The sequence below is a fragment of the Callorhinus ursinus genome, unplaced genomic scaffold (assembly GCF_003265705.2).
Source record: "Callorhinus ursinus isolate GAN/ISIS: 27379988/994484 unplaced genomic scaffold, GSC_fseal_2.0 scaffold34, whole genome shotgun sequence".
NCBI classification, from domain to species: domain Eukaryota; kingdom Metazoa; phylum Chordata; class Mammalia; order Carnivora; family Otariidae; genus Callorhinus; species Callorhinus ursinus.
Window position 1 is genome coordinate 12,234,191 of NW_027397096.1, and position 21,382 is coordinate 12,255,572.

A 21,382-nucleotide genomic window follows, 5' to 3' on the forward strand; every position below is an offset into this window, starting at 1 on the left:
CAGGAAGGGTACCTGATCTCTTTCAGTGAAGCCCAGGAGTCCATCAGCCCCACTTGCACACAGAGCTTGCCCACTCTTTAAATATGAGTGGTCAGCCAAGAGTCATCAGACATTTAAGGAAAGCATCTAGTTTGAAAAAGATTAAAATATGCAAATAGAAACTTTAAAGAAACAGAGAATGTAGGGATGAGAAACTTTTTTAAAGTCTATAATTAATATCCTTAAAGGATAGAATATTGTACATATGAAACAAGAACAGGAGGCATTTAAAAATATTCAGGTAAGGGACACTTGGGTAGCTCAGTCAGTTAAGCGTCTAACTCTTTATCTCAGGGTCATGAGTTCAAGCTCCATGTTGGGTTCCATGCTGGCATGGAGCCTACTTAAAAAAAAAAAAAGATGGGGCGCCTGGGTGGCTCAGTCGGTTCAGTATCTGCCTTCAGCTCAGGTCATGATCTCGGGATCCTGGAATCAAGCCCCACATTGGGCTCTCTGCCCAGCAGGGAGTCTGCTTCTCCCTCTCACTCTCCCTCTGTGCCCTCTCTTTCTCTCTCAAATAAATAAATAAAATAAAATAAAATTTAAAAAAAAGAAAAAAGAAAACTAAAAATATCAGTTAAGAAAGAACTCTTAGAGATTAAGAATATAATAAACTTTTAAATTCAAAAGAAAGATCAGAAGATAACATTGAAGAATACTCAAAGTATATTCAAAAGACAAATTTAAAAAGAAGAGAAAAAATTGGAAAATCTGGGGTTTTTAAATAAGAGGTTTAAAAGCTAAATTACAAAAAATTACAGAAAACAAAGGGAAAGAGATCACTGAAGAAAAAAAAAAAACATAAGAAAATGTTCTCAGAAATTAAGGCATTGGTGCCCAGACTAAAAAAAGGCCAAGCACTCAACACTATGAATAAAAAAAAAACCACACCAAAATACAACATCATGAAATTCCAGAAAACAGTGAAAGGAAAAAACCCTACAATTTAAGAGAGAAAAAACAATGGTCACATACCAAGGAGTGGGAATTGACATATCATTGGATTAATTAATAGCAACAAGGGAAGCTTAAATCATTCAGTAGAATGACAAATAAATAAGTTCCCTAAACACCCTTTCTCAGGAAGCAACTTAAGTGTGAGTTCCACTCACTAAAATGAGGAACTACACTAAGACAGAGAAAAACATGGAATTCAACAAAGAAGAGAGACAAAACCAACTCCAGGATGGCTACTGCGCATGTCCCAAATTAAAACATGAGGACGGAAAGCTATGAAAGGAATGTTTCCAAGAAAAAAATGTTACTGATATGTTACCTGATGTGTTGTAACAATTATAACATAAATGTCCCCTCAATAACAGAGTTTAGGGATGAATTAGTTATTGATACCAAATGAACACAAAAACAGAACAACAACCAAAAAAACCCCAAAGTAAATGGAAGAGGGAAGTATGAACTCAGGGTTTGTGTGTGAGGCAGGAAGGAAGGCAGCTGTATAAGAAAGAAATTGTAATCAAAGGATATTGCATGTGTCAACTATAAAAACAGCACTGTTGTAGTCATAATAATAGGCACACTGAATATGCTTGGACCAAAAATTGTGGTATTACTCTGTTGGGAGAAAGGGAGGAATGGAAAGTGTGTGCTGGGGGAAGAGGGACTCACAGGGGAGGAAAACCGGTAAGAGGGCCACCACTTCATCTTGTATAGTGCAAAGTCACAGACGATTTCTAAACTGGAAAGTCAGGAAATCACAGTCATTATAGGTATGTTACTGAGATAGACGGGGGGATATAAATGCCAGAATAAAAAGGTTAAAGAGCTGAAAACAGCTGTCTCTGGGGAGCAACAATCTTAAAATGGAAAGGAATATACTATTTAAGTTCTTAAGTTATATGCATTAATTTATTTGATATAAGTAAAAATTAAATTTAAAAAGCATAAATATGGGAAGCCTGGGTGGCTCAGTCAGTTAAGGGTCTGCCTTCAGCTCAGGTCATAATCCCAGGGTCCTGGGACTGAGCCTCGCATCAGGCTCCCTGCTCGCAGGAAGTCCGCTTCTCCCTCTCCCTCTGCCCCTTTCCCCCTCCCCCACTTGTGCAGCTCTGTCTCTCTCAAATAAATAAATAAAATCTGTAAAAAAATTTTTAAAAATAAAAATAAAAAGCATAAATATTCCCAGACTTATTGAATCAAAATCTCAGTTAAGTCCAGCCCAGTATTCTGGGTTTTTTTAGAGCAGACTGGTGTTTTTTGTTTGTTTTTCTATTTAAAGGGTTTTTTTGTTATTTTTATTTAAATTCCAGTTAGTTAACATACTGTGTAATACTAGTTTCAGGTGTACAATTTAGTGACTCACCCCTTACATACAACTCCCTGTGCTCATCACAAGTATACTCCTTAATCCATCACCTATTTAGAACAGGTGTTTTTGATGCAATATATGGGAACAGGAGAGACTCATCTTCCTAAAGGCAAAATAATTAACCCAGTGTTCTCTAAATTTTATGTGTACTAGAACCACTCAGGAAATCCTTAAAAAAAACAAAAAAAAAAAACTAATGGCTAACTCCCACCAACAGACATTCTGATTTAATTAGCATGGGTTACAACTTGCAGATCAGGAGTTTTAAAAGCTCTCCAGGTGATTTTAATGTGCAGCAAAATTTGAAGCCACCGCAAGGATTGCAAGACACATGGTGATCTAAGTCACAATTAGACACAAATGACTTATGTGAGAACTCATTTTTAAAGAACTTTCTCAAGTTGGAAATACTTTAAGGTTTCTCTGCTTCTTAAAGTTTATTCTTTTCCTTAGAGTTATAACAGCTCTTTAATTAGTGGTCTTCAGAATTGCCTTATATTGTCAGATAATCAACAATTTTTTCAACATTTAAGTTTAGGTTATTGTATACAATCACTGCTATATGCTTATTTATTACATGAAACAATACACTGAAATTACCTTCTAGGCATCACAGTATTAAGAACCATCCACAGTTTATTGACAGTTTGAAGAATTCGCCGTGGAACCCCTGAATTCAATAGCTGGTTCATATTGGATGTTAATACTTCTGCATAAGGTATAAGTTCACTGGCAGAGAGTAGAGTCAAGTGTTCTAGAATCTGCATCACTTGTGTGTGACTTACTGGGACGGCTGAAAATGCTAAAAGGAAAACTTAGCAGTCATGATCTAAATTCTATACAACTTACCAAATAATATTTGGTAATACTTTCCTATCAGACTACATACCACACAAATCAAGGAAACATTGTTGCTGAAAAAGAGTAAAACTTTCAATCCTGGCCACAAGTTTTGGCTACACTTAAAATAAGGACCTAAGAAAAATTCATGTTAAGCATACTTATATTATAAAGATAAGAATAATCATAAAGATCAAAGTAATAAAAATCCCATTTTAAAAAACACATTAGTGACCCAAAGACAAATGTCATTTCCTTGGTGATTCAGACTAATTTTAAAAATTGACTGAAACATGAAAATATACCCAAGTAATGCTTTTAGTAGTAACATTCAATAAGATTCAAACTTCTTGATATTTTCTGTCTGGGTGGCCCCCTTTATAGCATGTAAGTATCCAGCAGACTGCTGTTAGTAAAAAATTTCTAGAACTGTGATTTTCAATAGAATAGTCACTAACCACATCTGGCTACTGAACACTTAAGAAATGTAGCTAGTGCAAACTGAGATGCGCTGTGAGGATAAAATATATACCAGATTGCAAAGACTTTCTGTGGAAAAACAAAATATCTCAGTAATATTTTTATATTAATTACATGAAATGATAATATATTGATATATTGGGTTAAATAAAATAATTAAAACTACTTTTGCCTGTGTTTTACTTTTTTTTAAATAATGTTTTTTTAAAGATTTATTTATTTATTTGAGAGAGACAGAGACAGAGAAGAGTACAAGCATGGGGAGAAGCAAAGACAGAGGGAGAGGAAGTAGCAGACTCCCCGCTGAGCTGGGAGCCGGACGTGGGACTCGATCCCAGGACCTGGAGATCATGACCTGAGCCGAAGGCAGATGCCCAACCATCTGAGCCATCCAGGTGCCCCGATTTTACTTTTTTAATGTGGCTATAAAAAGTTTAAAATTTTATGTGTGTCTCGTATCATATTTCTATTTGATAGGGCTTGAACTTTATCCATTAACGCAAGTACATTGCTCTATTCCACAGCATTTATTTCTGACCAGTTTAGGACCTTCCTAAAACTACATGACCATATAATGCAGAAATTATGATAAAACAGACACAATCAAGTCAGAAAGAAAAGGTTAAAATTCCTGGGCACCTGGGTGGCTCAGTCAGTTAAGTGTCCAACTTTTGATTTCCACTCAGGTCACAATTTCAGGGTCGTGAGATCAAGCCCCGAGTAGGACTCCCCTCCCCTGCCTCAGTGCATAGTCTGCTTGTCCCTCTCCCTCTGCTCCTTCCCCGACACATGCGCTTTCTCTCTCTCTCAAATAAATAAAATAATTTTTTTGAAAAGGTTAAAACTCCTTAAACTCAAAGAAAATTACTTAAAATATATTGACCAAACACTGTTACATACCCAGGAAAATTCCACATGATTTTAAGATTTCAATATATTGACCAAACATTGTTACATACCCAGGAAAATTCCACATGTTTTTAAGACTTCAATGAGCCTAACATCTCTTTGTACTACTAAAGGGGTAAAAGGAGTATCCAATTTACTATACCTTCTTGGAGTTGTTTAGGAGAGTGGTTTTTGGCATTATTAGTCAGTAGCATTCGCCTTAACAGGGCATCAGTCCCTGTGATTTCTTCTTCACAGATCCAATCATCCACAATGCATAAATGTGGGTAGTTAGTTGCAAGGAGACGTAGTAAAGCAGAATGCAGCCCTTGAAAATTTATAAGAAGTCAACTGGATTCTTCATTCTCAAATACCAAAATCTTCTCTCCTCACTTCCCCTCTCCCTTGTCCCTTTCATTTACAGCAAACCAAAGGAACGTGCGCATCTTGTGCATGCACACGACACTTTGAGGATTTCTGTTTGGTAATTCAGCCAGAGAATCTGCTTAAATAAAGATCCTCAAATGATTTGATACACAAATAGGTGGAAACTGCTAGTTTTATCAAAAGTTCTCAAACTTTCTTCCACCCTATCCCAACATAAAAGTCTCCAATCGGGAAACGTTGTTTTACATAGCAGTAGTTCAAGAGTTGACTGGGGAGGAAAGAAAAAAAGGAGAAAAGAATGTCCATTTGAGAGAGATCATATATGGTCTGAGAAAGGCCTTACTCAGAAATTCTGATAGGCTTCTACAAAAGAACACGTGTTCCCTTCCAACCCAGTTCAGAATCACTGCTACAGACGGGGAAAATCAAAGTTGCCACCTTGAGTGCTTAAAAAGATCTCAGGCACTCTATGTACAGCTTTCCATTTCTCCCTAACATCCCTTCAAAGTAAGCAATATTGTCTCCATTCTACTCCAAGGAAACAGACTGAAAGGCATTTATTAAATTTCCCAGTCACACAGCTAAGTATGTCAACCAACCAAAGCAAGTATGGATGTTACCTACAAGACAGTGCTTTTAGCACAGTTTGACTATTCATGACTATTATTTTTAATGATAAATGGTTCTGTAAAAAATGTCTACTTAGATATATGAAGTACCACTATGCTAAGTGTTTAGCACATAAATACCTAATAAATATTGTTGTTACTATATTATCATCCTCATCAGAGTTGTAAGAGTAGTAGTAACAGTATTAGTTGTAATAAAAGTACTTTTCATCCAAAAATCTCCTTATTATGCAACTTAGATCAAATCATACCACTTAGTCCCAGTAGGGAGAGTATCTACTTCCTTTGTCATAGAAACTGATTAAAACTAATATTTCTGTTTGAAAAAATGCTGCAACAAGCAAAAGTAGTATTACACATTTAAATATCTAAAAGCAGCAACTACATGTATAGTTAAGACTATCTCAAAACAGTCACAAAATGACTCCTTACCATAGTGAAAACTAATCTACATTTCATAATCTCTTCAGTAAAATGTTAGTTGCCAAACGTTGCCAAATATAACATTAGTTTATGCAAAGACATAAGTAAATAAATGCATACAACCGATTAAAGGTGACCAAAGAAGGTCATCTTTGTTCCTGCTTGAAATCAACCGTAACAAAGAAAGAAAACAAAAACTCCAACTTCATAGAAACAAACAAAAAACCCATACTCAAACATCATAAAAAGAGCTGTCAAATTAAGAAAACTTAATTTCCAAAAAATATTACTATATATCTACTTGACAATTTTACAGTAAAAAATATAGTAATTCCACGCTATGGAATACTGTGGAGGAATTAAAAGCAGTAAGGTAGATCTACACGTACTGGCATAAAAAGATTTCTAAGACTTGAAGAGGAAAAAACAAGCCTCAGAAGAAATAGGGTATAATGCCATTCATAGTTTAAAAAAACAATTTTTTACTCATGTGTGTATCTATTAGCTTCAACCATATGAAACTATATTTTTGTGGGTCAAAAAAAGTTGAATACCTGCAATTTCATATGGTTCAACTTAATAGAAAAAAAGTCTAAAATTCCATACCAAAATAAAACTGGGTTTTGGGGAAGGAGGAATGCAAGTAGTAAGATAGTGAGGGGGATAAAGAGGAATTTCACACCTGAATGGTTTGATTTTTTTTTTTTTTTAACCACTGAGCACATATTACACTTCATAACACTATAAAGTAAGGTATTTTTTAACAATAAACGCTAGCAATAAAAAACAAGGAAAACATACCTCCCAACTCCTGCTGCAGCCCTTGAGCCTGTCGAATAAGGAATTTGATAGGAATCTGATCCATTAAAGATGACGAATAGGACTTGGGCTTTCTTTGCATGGCGGCTGTCAAAGATACAAAGTGTAAGGTAAGAACAGGGTAATGAACAACAGAAATCTTAACCTTCAACCTAAATGGAACAAAAACAACATTAGGTGACTTTTAATTCACTTAACCTGTGAATATACTTCACAAAAAAATGAAGAAATAGTGGATACACAGGAAAAGCAAGAACATATCTAAAGGCAGGATCTGGAAAATGCCCCCAAATTGAAACTAGTGAGGAGAAATATCGTAAGTGAGAGAAGCCATCTGCAGACGTGCCCTACACTAAAACACAAAAACAAACAAAACAAAATGAAACAAAACCCCTGATAAGTAAGTCAAGACTCTCCCAAATCTAATTAGAAGACTAAATTCAGTCATGGCCATATGGCTTAAAGCTTCATGACTCCAACAGTCTTAATTTAATTACATGTTATAGTGGTGACTCTTTTTAAAGGAAGTTGGGCAATATGAATTTGACTCCCTTCTCTCACAACTTCCATCTTCAGCCAGCAAACAATTCCTTTTTTAAAAAGACAAGTCCATCTTATGGGCGCCTGGCTCGCTCAGTTGGTGGAGCATGCAACTCTTGATCTCAGAAGTCTGAGCCCCACATTGGCTGTAGAGATTACTTAAAAATAAAAAAACCTCATGTTCAAAAACCTTCAGTAGATTCCTATATCCTACAGAGTAAAGGTAGATGCCAATCAACACTATCTCTCTCTGTCTCATCTCCATCATATTCTTTTCTTCAAGATTTTATTTATTTTTCAGAGAGAGAGAGAGAGCACACAAGCAGGGGGAGCGGCAGGCAGAGGGAGAAGCAGGCTCTCCGCTGAGCAGGGAGCCCGATGCGGGACTCTTTTCCAGGACCCCGGAATCATGACCTGAGCCGAAGGCAGAAGCTTAACCAACTGAGCCACCCAGGAGTCCCTCACCTCCATCACAGTCTATATGCATGGCACCTTCATCTCATTCCAAGGTATTTTATTTGTATACCATAGGACTATATGAGAATTTCAACAAGGATGTTCATAGTTTGAAAAAGCATATGCAATATACTTATTCTTTTTCAAATACAAACCATAAAATGACTCAATTTTTTTTCTTTGGTTGAAGACAAGAAGTACATAAGTGCAAGTGTTAAAATAAAGGTTGAGAACTGGGGTGCCTGGGTGGCTCAGTCGGTTAAGCATCTGCCTTCGGCTCAGGTCATGATCTCAGGGTCCTGGGACAGAGCCCCATGGCAGGCTCCCTGCTCAGCGAGGAGTCTGCTTTTCCCTCTCCCTCTGCCCCTCCCCCTGCTCATGCTCTCTCTCTCTCTAATAAATAAAATCTAAAATAAATAAATAAAGGTTGAGAATCATTGCCTATACAGACCATATACCTTTTTTTTTTTAAAAGATTTATTATTTATTTGAGAGAGAGAGAGTGAGAGTCAAGCACAAGCAGGGGGAAGGAGCAGAGGGAGGGGGAGAAGCAGACTCTCTGCTAAGCAGGGAGCCTGACATGGGGCTCGGTCCCAGGACCCTGGGATCATAACCTGAGCCGAAGGCAGGAATTAAATGACAGAGCCACCCAGGCGCCCCAAAGACCATATACCTTTTGACTAAACATAACCCCCTCTTGAAAATTAATAAATTAGCATCCTAGTTTTCCACACCAATTTTGTATGAATTCTGTAAGAACATGTTTCAGAAGGCAGTTAAACAAAATAGGTTCCAATGATAGTCAAATCCTGGTTCCAACACTTACTACTGAGGGAAATAGTCTTAGAGTAACTAGGAAAGAAAAAGAAATAAAAGGCATCCAAATTGGAAAGGAAGAAGTAAAAGTGTCACACTCTACAGATGACATATGTAGAAAACCCTAAAGACTCCATCAAAAAACTGTTAGAATAAACGAATTCAGTAAAAATGCAGGATATAAAATCAATACACAAAAACCTGTTGCATTTATATACACTAATTATGAACTATGAGAAAGAGAAATTAAGAAAACAATCCCATTTATAATTACATCAAAAATAAAATACCTAAGAATAAATTAAACCAAGGAGGTGAAAGACCAGAATACTGAAAACTATAAGACATTAATGAAGGAAATTGAAGACGACACAAACTAATATTTCATGTTCATGGATTGTTAGAATCAATATTGTTAAAATGCCCATACCACCCAAAGCAATCTACAGATTCAATGCAATCCTTATCAAAAATCCAATGGCATTTATCACAGAACTAGAACAAATAATACTAAAATTTGTATGAAACTACAAAAGACTCCAAAGCAACCATGAGAAAGAAAAACAAAGCTAGAGGCATTATGGTCCCTGATTTCAAACTATAATACAAAGCTATAGTGATTAAAACAGTATGGTATTAGCATAAAAACAGACACATCAATGGAACAAAGGAGAAAGCCCAGAAATAAATCCCTGCATGGTCGACTGATCCACAACAAAGGAGCCAAGAATATATAAAGAGTAAAAGGACAGTGTTGAAAAAGTTTCAACAGTGTTAAAAAAACTTGACAGCCACATGCAAAAGAATGAAACTCAACCACTATCTAACACAACACACAATGATTAACTCAAAATGGATTAAAGACTTGAACACAAGACCTAAAACTATATGACTATTAAAAGAAAACATAGGGGCGCCTGGGTGGCTCAGTCGTTAAGCGTCTGCCTTCGGCTCAGGTCATGATCCCAGGGTCCTGGGATCGAGCCCCTCATCTGGCTCCCTGCTCTGCGGGAAGCCTGCTTCTCCCTCTGCCACTCCCCCTGCTTGTGTTCCCTCTCTCGCTGTGTCTCTCTCTGTCAAATAAATAAATAAAATCTTAAAAAAAAAAAAAAAAGAAAGAAAACATAGATGGTAACTCCTTGATTAGGTCTTGGCAGTGATTTTTTTTTTTAATCTGACACCAAAAACAAAAGCAAAAATAAACAAGTGAGACTACATCAAACTAAAAAGCTTCTGCACTGGAAAGAAAACCATCAACAAAATGAAAAGGTAGGGGCACCTGGGTGGCTCAGTTGGTAAAGAATCTGACTCTTGGTTTCAGCTCGGGTCATGATCTCAGGGTCGTGGGACTGAGCCCCCCAGGGGGCTCTGTGCTCAGCAAGTAGGACCCATTCCAGGAATAGAAAGATATTAATTATATAACTAATTATATAAATAGACCAAACAAAATCATCTCAATAATTGCCAAAAAAAAAAATATTTACTGAGATCATGACCAGTGCTAAAACCAAGAGCCAGACGTTCAACCAACTGTACCACCTAGATGCCCCAAAGCTTACATTTTAATAATTTTAAAAAATTATTTCATGTATCTAGATGGGAAGGTTTAATACTGTAAAGATGTAAATTGTCTCAAATCTTTGTTTAACATAATTCTGATCAAAATCCTAATTTGATAATCTTCTTTGAAATTTGACAAAATTATTAAGTTCATGTGAAAGATTAAATATATGAGAATAGACAGAAATACTGAATAAGAATGGTTATGATGAAGGCACTGGAAATGTCTGACTTAAGAAAGAAAATCCAAAATCAGACATAGGTTTGTAATAAAACTTCAGTATACATCAAAGCAACTTTCCAAAATAATAGGAAAATAATAGATTATTCACTTTGTGATGTTGACAAATAACCAATTATAAAAAAATAAAACTGGATCTGTACTCCATACTTTACAGCAAAATTAAAGGCATACTTAAATTTTAAAAATAAAATAATAATGTCCTAAAATAATATATAGGTGATGAGTTATATTAACGTTAGTACCTTGCTTTGGAAGATTTTCCTCCCCATAAAATTCTATAATTAAAAAACACCATAAATAAATGATAACAGTCAATATTATAAAAAGGCACTCACATCTTATACAAATGTGGGAGTCTATAATGGTATAACCTATCTGGAAAGCAATATGGCAATTCATTTTTTAAATCTTGTAATTTTTCAAAATCTTAGACTTAGTATTTCTATATCCAGGAATCTCTCCTAAGGACAGAAATAATCATACCTATATACAAAGTTCGCCCTAAGGATATTCATTCCTCCACTGTTTATAACAGCAAAATTTGGAAATAATTTCAATGTCCAACAATAAGGACATAATACATTAAGTAGACATATTTATAAAGAAATATTATACAGCTATTTAGAGATGTCTTTAAAAATTTACTATAATAGGCAAATGTTTAAAATGTGCTATTAAGGAGAAAGGGTAGATTAAAAACATGTATTCTGGGAGTGCCTGGCTTGCTCAGTAGATAGAACAGGTGACTCTTGAACTCGGGGTTGTGAATTCGAGCCCCACATTGGATGTAGAGATTACTTAAAAATAAAATCTTGGGGCACCTGGGTGACTCACTCCGTTGAGCACCTGACTCCTAGTTTCCACTTAGGTCATGATCTCATTGGTCACGAGATCGAGCCCTGTGTCAGGCTAGTGCTCAATGGGGAGTCTGTTTGAAGATTCTCTCCCTCTGCCACTTCCCCCGGTAGCGCACGTGCTCTCAATCTCTAAAATAATTAAATAAATCTTTTAAAAAAATAAATAAAAATAAAATCTTTTAAAAAAGGTATTATGATTCTGACTTTGTAAAAGCTATCATCTGTTCAAAGATTGAAGGGTTTTCTAGCAAAATTCTAATGGTGATTAGCAGTAGAATTATGGGTGGTTTATACTTCGATCTTTTTACTTTTCTCATTTCCTAGATATTTTTCCAGTAAACACACCTTCTAATACATGTTTTTATCTTAAAAACCAGTTCCTTTGGATTAAGCAAGATATAATTAGGTAAATAATGAAATAAGTTTTTAAAATTCTTATAGTGTTACTCTAAAATATGGTCATAAAACTATTAGAATCGCTTTTCGTCAAAACTTTATTTTAAAGCTCTGAAACTTGAAGCTGCCAAAAAATAACATTGGTCAATGTTTACTTAAAAGTTACTGCATTTTGAAAGAGGCAGACGGAGTTAACTTTCTTCTGGAAAGAAAATAATTAACTGTAAAGTGCAAAGAAAAATTTCAAGCTCAAGGAATTTAAAGCCAGAGAACATTACAGTTTCCCAAGTACCATGGGATGTGTCATCTACAGGTGACCAAGAAGGAAATTTAGGAAATTTTACATGTAACAGACAAAAGCAGAAAAAAAAGGCCAAACTGTTTTTAAATGAAGTTAAGCTTGAGGGAAAGAGTTAAGCAAGTAGTACTTTCAGCTATTTCAGAATGAGATTGCATTTAGAATCCATTGGCTCCTTTAGGAACAGATAAATAGTTTACTCATATGTTCAATATTAATTACTACTGTCTTTATCTTCAAAACTATCTAAAAATAAACTGTTATACCTAATAATAAAATCTTCAGATGTAATAAACAGGCAACACGTTTTAAGTCTAAACACTGGAAATATAATGGTAATGCTCACATTTTAATTGGTATTAGTACACTAGAATTTATTATAGTACTCTATTTCTTATACATATTCTTTTGGATCAATATAATATTTAACTAAAATTGACATAATATAAATATAAATAAATATAAATATTTTTAAACCAAAAATATATGTGCATATGAAAATACATATATGTAAACAAATACACACTTTTTTTTTTAAATGACTATGACATTCTAATACTTGGCTCTAACTCAAATTTTAGAATTCCATATGTGAGCATCTACAGCTACCTGGTGGCTGCTAATAATTTTTATTCTAAGGCCAAAACCACAGAATAGTTAACAATGTACCGAAACTACAACACAATTTCACATATAAGAACAAATGTGAGGCAGAATAATCACCTTTTTTGACTGTGAAAGAGCAAAGTTCTCTCATGTTGTGACATATTCTGCAGTCATTTATTCTCCTTGGGGATGAGAAACTAGACTAGGAAAAGGTCTCCTCAACCAGGGGAAAAAATTCTCCAAGGGAAGGCCAATCTCTCCATTTGTCTTCTACATCCCATTGCCTCCCAAGGACATCAGTTCAGGGAGTCTCCCTTAAGCATTACCAACCTTACCTCTCCAGTAAGTTACTCCCAACAACACATATTCTCTCAGCTATTTCACTTAAAAAAAAAAAAAGCCCTCTCCTGACCTCATTTCCCTCTCAGATTACCACATTCATTGCTTTCCTTTCTTTACAACTCCTCCAAAGAGCTGTCTCTACTCATTGTCTTCAGTATATCTCCTCTAATTTTTTCAATTCACTACAATCGAGCTTTCTCCTACCACTTTACTAGTAAAACTGTAAAGGTCAAATGACCTCCAGCAAGCAATATGCAGTCATCAGCTAAGCCTGTCCTAACCTTAACTGATCTAGCAACATCATTTGACATAGGTGATCACTGTATCCTCCGAAACATTCTTCTTCCCTTGGCATCCAAACATCATATTCTCCTGATTCTCCCAAACGCCCGTCCTTGGTGATCCAAATTAATGTCGTGATTTTAAATATATATATATATATATACTATTATATACTAAAGAATCTCAAAGTTTCAGTCCAGGTATCTCCCCTGAATTCCAGGCCAGTATATATATGTATATAACAGTGTATATATGTATATAGATATATATAACTGTCGCTTTAACATTGCCACTTGAAAGTCTTTCAGACATCTCAAACTTAACATGTCTAAAACTGAGCTCCTGATCCCCCACAAGTCTGCTCCTTCCCCAGGCTCTTTTATTTTAGTTGACAGCCATTCTGTCCTTAGGCTCAGGCCAAAAGCCTCCACATCAACCTTGGCTCATGTCTCTCAAACCTCATGAGTCCATTAGCAAACCTCTCAACTCTACCTTCAAAACGCATATACCCTGCTACCAGTCCAAACCACCACCTCCTTTCGCCTAGAATCTTACAAAAACCTACTAACTACTTCCTCTAACCCCTCAGTTCTTTTCCCAAGATTCGATCTAGGCTGAGTTGTACTCCTAACCTAAAATCTTTAACTTTCCCACTTGAGATCCATCAGACTGTTACATAAAGAACAGCAGCTTCACAGGAGGGGCATCCAGGTGGCTCAGTCAGTTAAGGGTCTGCCTTCTGCTCAGGTCATGGCCTCAGGGTCCTGGGATCAAGTCCCCACAGCAGGCTCCCTGCTCAGCGGGGAGTCTGCTTCTCCCTCTGCCTCTGCCTCTGCCCCTCTGCCTGCTCATGCGCTCTCTCTCTCGCTCTCTCAAATAAATAAATAAAATCTTAAAAAATAAAAAATAAAAAAAAATAAAAAGGACAGCAGCAACCAGGAACACTGGGTTGAACTAAGCATGTCATTGGGGACTGGAAAACATAATCTTTAAAGACTCTTCCAGCCCTAAAAAACTCTGAGTCCTTGTTATTTCCTCATGGTATAGACACAAGGGTTGGCTATACTACTCTTTGTACTTTCCTGTGTTAAAAAACAAATTTTGCTAGATATTCAGGTATGTAAAAAAATAAGGGTGTATCTTGGTCCCTGCTACAGTATTCATGGTCTGAATTCTTCCCCAGAACACCTCCTTGTAATTTATTCTTCCACTATCTGTGTCATATTCTTTAACAGAATTCATTACAAGAGGATAAAAGTGAGAGACTATTATCTAATGCTTATTATTAGCCCATCTTTTGGCTAATACGACAAAGACTATAATTATAGTTATGAGATATCATCTGTATAACTCTAACAATTATAGTCAGAAAAGAAAGCAGCTGAGAAATTCACAGTATATTTAAAACATAATACTTCAGATCAATAAAAGAAACTGATCTGCCAAACACTGAAAAGTAACTTCTGATTTATAGCTTTCAAGAAGTAAAATAACTCAGCTGTGGCAAAATAACAACCCTTTGAAGAATTTTTCCTGCATGTACATACTCAGTGCCTACAGCTTTCTAATGACGTTTTTGTTCAAATACGGAACTACATGCATTTAGCAAGCCTAAAAGACAAGTGAGTTTTCTTTTCCAAATATAGAAAAACACACTGCTTTATACTGATATCTTCTATGTTAAATCTGATCTTCTGATATTACATTTTATTTTTATTATTTTTAAAAGATTTTATTTATTTGACAGAGAGAGAGAGACACAGAGAGAGAGGGAACACAAGCAGGGGGAGTGGGAGAGGGAGAAGCAGGCTTCCCCTCAAGCAGGGAGCCCGACGCGGGGCTCAATCCCAGGACCCTGGGATCATGACCTGAGCCGAAGGCAGACGCTTAACAACTGAGCCACCCAGGCGCCCATGACCTTCTGATATTATAGAAAGTAGCTGTGTTTGAAAGCCCAGTTCAATGATAATTTTAATGTCAAAATGAAACTCTGTTATTTTTTTCTACTGTTTTTGACTAGATTGTCATTCTTTACCTAATGGAAGGGAGGCAGGGCAAAGAATGAAATCAAGCAAAACAATTTTCAGTTATACTTCCTTCAGGTTTATCTCTTAATTTATCAGCACTTAGTAAGGTCCCTAAAATTATTAAAATACAGACAATTCAGTTATTAATTTAGCCTACTAAGAAAAGGGCTGAGAGCCTCAAGGGGTGGTTATGTGCCCACACATATATGTATTTACACAACAGAGTATATAATGCCTAGACTACAAAGATTACAGAATGATACTGGAGCTTGTTAGAATATCTGACCTTATTTTCTCACATGACAGCTTGGAAAGTAACAAAATGTAAACAAATAAAATGAACTATCACTAGAAACACTCCCCCATGTATATGTACAACTTACCTAAAGTCTTTGTGTTTGCTAGGAGAGCTTCCTCATAAGACAGTATATAATAAAGCACCAAAAGCTGTGCTGTGATACTGAACCGTTGATTAAGGCGGATGTTATCACCCTGGAAGTAATATTATAAATACTTTAAAATACTGTTAAATTTCATGAGTGCTTTCTTGATGGTAAATGCACTTAAATTAGACTATTCAGTGTCACTGTTCCCAAGCTCAGATAAAATGGGAGAAACACTGCCATGTTTGCATTAAACTCAAAGAGACAACTTGAAGTTTAAATTTGAGATGGCATGGGAGATCAAAGGCAACATGCTTAACAGTCCTTATGATTAAAAAAAAGACTTCAGCTGTTCCTTAACAGCAATTCCATCAGGCTGCTTCTGAAAAAGGTTTACAGGAGTCTCAAGTATTACCTGGAATGAAGAAAATAACTCCTAAAAAAAACAGTGTACATTTGAATACATTTGTGAAAAATACAACCATTTTTTCCTTCTTAAAAGGTGGAGAGAGAAAGATTTTCTTCAAATTTCCCATTTGAATCTAAGTATACCTTAGATTCTCAAGAAGCTAAACAAAGCTCTGTTGACCGTGTTGAAATGTCACATAATCCTTTGTTAAGCACACACTCTCCGGGGCACTCTTTAGACTTTAAAATGGAGCTCTTTTAAAGAATTCCTCAGAAAGTGCCTCTTCAGCAAACTACTTGGAACTAATACCATACTTGTAAATTTCGTAAGTGATCTGAAGAAATGTAATCCCATTTCAGATTCAGAACCACCTAGAAGCCCTCTAATAATCAAAGAAAAAATATGGAACAAGTCAGAAGAATAAAATAAAAATCAGCTAATAAATGTACAGGAACTACTATTTTACCCCAATGACTCCTTGGAAAATACTGAGAATCTCCTGTTCTGTGACTGGTTGATTTGTGGCTTCTGGATTAGATTTAGATGCAGGAGTAAGTATGGAATTTATGTACACATCAATCAGAGGAAGCAATTGAGGATGAAGTGGAGTAGAGGTCTCACACAGCTGTCTATAAATCCAGTCCTAAAAAAGACAGTTATAGGCACTAAGTCAATTATGGCAGTAAGAAAAAGTGAAATTTAGTAAAAACATAAAATTTACATAATTTATGAATCAGTGAAACTATTAACTTCTAGCCGCTACAAATACATTACCCTGTTTCACAACTGTCTTTGATCTAAAAATATATGATTACTTTTATATCCTAATCAAGACTATTGTCCAGTGGAAGATAAATCTATAATGATGAATTTGGGTTTTGAATTTGGACTTTGGGTTTTTAATCTCTTAGTTTTTAAGGGGTAGGGAAAAATATTTTAAGTCCCTACTGTATCTCTATTTAGAGTACCATCTGTGTTGTAGAAGACCCCACAGCACAGAGGAATTGAGGGAGAGGGATAGTTCTTCACAGCAAATCCTCAGATAGATTAAGAAAGTGGCCTTAGCAACCTCTTATGGGAGACCATCACTTAACTATACATGGATAGAGGATATGTGGATACATTGGGTGTGCATTCAGACTCTGAACTCTTATCTATTTCACTTACTAAAAACATAAAGAAGTAGAAGATACAATCTACCTGGAAAATAACTTCACTAAATCATGAAAACAAGGATTGTTAAAGGTGATATATCAATGCATATATTGTTCATTGTTCTTTATAAATAGAAGAGCCTCTAGAAAAGGCTCATATCTCTCTACCTTCCAGGACTTATCTTTCTCTTTAGAAGGCCTTTTAACTGTTTGATATAGCCAACTATAACTAATGGAAAATATGTCAAAATATGTATATAAGTGTTAGCTGTCCTTGTGACAAAAGTACAAATACTGGTCATGGCTGACAAGCAACTTTCTCAGTTTGGTGAACAAAACCAAAGTATAGAAAATGGCAATTTCTTACCAAGTTTTAATGAAATAGCCCCATGATATTACTGAAATTTTAAATGGATTAGTAATACTGTACATTTTGTCAATAACTTAAGAGTTATATTGTTTAAAAAAATCTGAAATTAATTATAGTCCTAGTTACTATATATCAATGATTAGTAATTAGACATATTTCATACACAAAATCCATAGTAGAAGCCTATAAACTGAAACAGAACTAGAAAAAAAAACAAACTTGGGTTGTAGCTTGAAATATAAATGTAAGATCATACTTTTATTGACACTTTGTGCTTGGTAAAGGAACGACTCCTGAGAAGCTGGTAAATACAATGAATAGGCAAAAATCCAGTAATGTTGGCACTCAGGTTGCTGGTGACAGGGACCCGAACAGCATGAGCTGTGACAACCTAAAAGGGAAAAATAGTATGAATACATATGATAGAACCAAATATAAAATTATTCTGAAAGAAAGAGGATTAGCAGGTAGTGTCAATACTTAATACAAATGTAGTCCTTAGGAATGAATGAGAAAAACTAATTATTACATGATTTAATTTTTTCTAGATGATAAGGCAGCATACATTTAGGGATTTGTAAAACACTCTAATTTTTTAAATTTGTTTTTTAAACATAGATATGTTGACAGTAATGTAGTAAGGTAAAAAAATATAAAATTTGGAATCATAAAATCTGGACTCAGTGATTTTAGATAAGTCACTTTATCTTCTGGGCCTATTTTCACATTTACAAAATGGGACAATACAGTCTTATCTGCCTCAAAAGGTTTCTGTGAGGGGAAAAAAACTGAAAAATATGTTTGAAAAACATATGTGAATTATAAAGTATCAAATCTTTATATGTGACATAAATTCTCTATGTGATAGAGAATTTTTATTGTGATTCTCATTGTGTCATGCATAGACTTCTAATGGTTTTCAAAGACCCTCCCCAAAGTTGTCCAGTGAGTTCAAATAAAAACATAAAAAATAACTTACAAGTCTCCTATGTACTATTTGTGTCTGTTTTGTGGGAGTGTATGTATATTGAGGGGAGAAAGGAGAGCGTGGTAAAGGGATGAGAATATTATCCTAAAAGAAGCAACAATTATGCATCCATGAGCATTTTCAAATATGTCATTTTTTCAGAAATAATTGTTTTTTTAATCTGAAGTTTAAATTGACAAATTAATCTGGGAATTAATCTTAAATTTCAGAATTGTCTCTTTGGCTGAAAAAATAAAATATCCTTAGGTTTACCTATGGACAGAAGTGCTGGGGCCAAATAAGAACATGTAAATACAAGAATACAGAATTTAGGCGTGCCTAGGTGGCTCAGTCGGTTAAGCATCCAACTCTTGATCTCAGCTCAGGTCTTGATCTCAGGGTCATGAGTTCAAGCCCCTGGTTAGGCTTCATGCCCAGCCTACTTAAAAAAACTTTTTTAAAGAATAAAAAATTTAGACTGTAGCTTATAATTTAGTTAGAAATGAATGTTACAGCCTAAAAGTTTTAACAGGTCTCAATTTTATTTTTCTCCTGACAAACCCAAATGATCACCCCATGTGAGATCCCTACCATCAGTACTGAAGACCATATTCTTAAGCATTTATTTAACATCTCCAAAATATATAAATTTAAAACATGCGTTTGTATGTAGTAAGTACATGGGATTATTCTTTACAGATATATTAAAGATTAAAAAACTGGGGCGCCTGGGTGGCTCAGTCAGTTAAACGTCTGCCTTGGGCTCAGGTCATGATCTCGGGGTCCTGGGATCGGCCCCCCGCATCAGGCTCCCTGCTCAGTGAGGAGTCTCCTTGTCCCTCTCCTTCTACTTGGGCACTCTCTCTCTCTTCCTCAGATAAGTAAATAAAATCTTTAAAATAAAATAATATTTAATAAAAAATAAAGATTAAAGAAACCATCACTGGAAACTAAAAAGGAATAGAAAAAGACCATAGTATTCTCTTAAACTGAGATATACAAGTTTTCCCCCAAAGAATGTTGTAAAAGAAAGTTAAAGAAATACCTAAGAATAACGTGAAAAGAAGTACCTGCTCAGTAAAAATTTCCTGTGTGAAGATAGTCTTCATCCTGCTCAAGGAGCTTGGCTTAATTACAATCTAAAACAACCAAAAAAATTCTAACAGCATGTAAAAATATATGAAGCACATTTTTCTCTGATAAATGTATTATCTAACAGGACTGTGATATGTAACATTAATGTTCAAATACTCTATTTCAAAAGTAGCTTCTCAAACCCAACATTTAAGTGTGCTTTTGCTCAGACAGTGAACCAACATACAAAAGTACTTAGTAAATATTACTATCAGCCTTTCAAGTCAGTGGGAAGAAGTGGATTATTCAATAAATGAAGGTGAAATAGCTACCTTTCTGGGGAATAAATAAATAAACAAATATATACATACAGATATATATATATACCTGCACACATGATACTATATCCAAAATGAACTCTAAGCGTACTGAAGATTTAAATGTGAAACACGAAGCCACAAAAACATTGGAGGAAAATATAGGTAACTGTTTCTTTAAACCTGAAGAAAAACATTTTTTCATTTAAAAAAAATTTTTTTTTAAAGTAATCTCTAGGGGCGCCTGGGTGGCTCAGTCGTTAAGCGTCCGCCTTCGGCTCAGGTCATGATCCCAGAGTCCTGGGATCCAGCCCTGCATCGGGCTCCCTGCTCCGTGGGAAGCCTGCTTCTCCCTCTCCCACTCCCCCTGCTTGTGTTCCCTCTCTCGCTGTGTCTCTCTCTGTCAAATAAATAAATAAAATCTTAAAAAAAAAAGTAATCTCTATGTCCAACATGGGGCTCAAACTCACCACCCCGAGATCCAGAGTCATATGCTCTACCAACTGAGCCAGCCAGGTACCACTTTTTTTTTTTAAAATAAACATTTCTAAGTGTAACAGCAAAGTAGGAACCATAAAGGAAATACTAAATACACATAAAAATAATTTCCACATAGCCAAAAAGACTCAGAGGAATCAACTGCAACATTTGTATACTTCTCACTTTTAAAGACACTAAGGACTATAATATATGCTGATTTAATAGTAACATTTCAAGAGGCGCCTCGGTGGCTCGGTTGGTTAAGCGGCTGCCTTCGGCTCAGGTCATGATCTCAGTCAGGGTCCTGAGATCGAGCCCAGTATCAGGCTCCCTGCTCAGTGGGAAGTCTGCTGCTCCCCCCATTTATGCTCTCTTGCTCATACTCTCTCTCTCAAATAAATAAATAAAATCTTAAAAAAAAATAGTAACTTTTCAAGAAAAAAAATCAGGGGGAGGGAATACAACCATATTACATTATAAGTCAACTATAAAATAAAGCCCCATTTCAATATTGGATAAAATGTGTGTCTTGAAATCAATGAAATATGATCTGGGATCAAGCCCCACAGTGGGCTCCCTGCTCAGCAGGGAGTCTACTTCTCCCTCTCCCTCTGCTCCTCCCCCTGCTCATGCTCTCTCTCTCTCAAATAAATAAATAAAAAATCTTAAAAAAAAAAAAACAGCCAAAACAGATTTTGAAAACTACCAAAAAAACCCCACTATAAACTATAACTAAAAAAGAATAATAATTAAAACTACAGTTTCACTAGTAATGGATGAAATGCAAAATAAGTGAGATCATCTTTCATCAATCAAAATTGTAAAGATTAAAAAGAATGGTAATGCCCAGTGATGGTGAGAGTCCAGTTAACTGGCACTCTCATTCACTGATGAGAACAGTTAAACTGGTATAATCTTTCTTAAAGGTATATGGCAATACTCATTAAACACCTTAATATTATTATATTTTTTT

At 35.4% G+C, this 21,382-nt stretch overlaps 1 protein-coding gene across 5 annotated transcripts in view; it reads right to left on the reverse strand.

Moving 5' to 3' along the window:
* INTS2 (integrator complex subunit 2) overlaps window positions 1–21,382 on the reverse strand; it is a 53,241-nt gene that overhangs the window by 12,047 nt on the left and 19,812 nt on the right. For 4 of the 5 annotated variants that reach the window (XM_025851380.2, XM_025851379.2, XM_025851381.2 and 1 more), the window contains exons 12-18: window positions 19,609–19,677; window positions 17,828–17,962; window positions 16,514–16,690; window positions 15,639–15,747; window positions 6,814–6,918; window positions 4,737–4,901; window positions 2,966–3,167 (exon numbers count right to left, since the gene is read on the reverse strand). In XM_025851380.2, the coding sequence (XP_025707165.1) occupies window positions 2,966–3,167; window positions 4,737–4,901; window positions 6,814–6,918; window positions 15,639–15,747; window positions 16,514–16,690; window positions 17,828–17,962; window positions 19,609–19,677 (962 nt within the window). The remainder of the gene's footprint in view (window positions 1–2,965; window positions 3,168–4,736; window positions 4,902–6,813; window positions 6,919–15,638; window positions 15,748–16,513; window positions 16,691–17,827; window positions 17,963–19,608; window positions 19,678–21,382) is intronic. The other variant, XM_073879526.1, reaches the window with a different exon arrangement.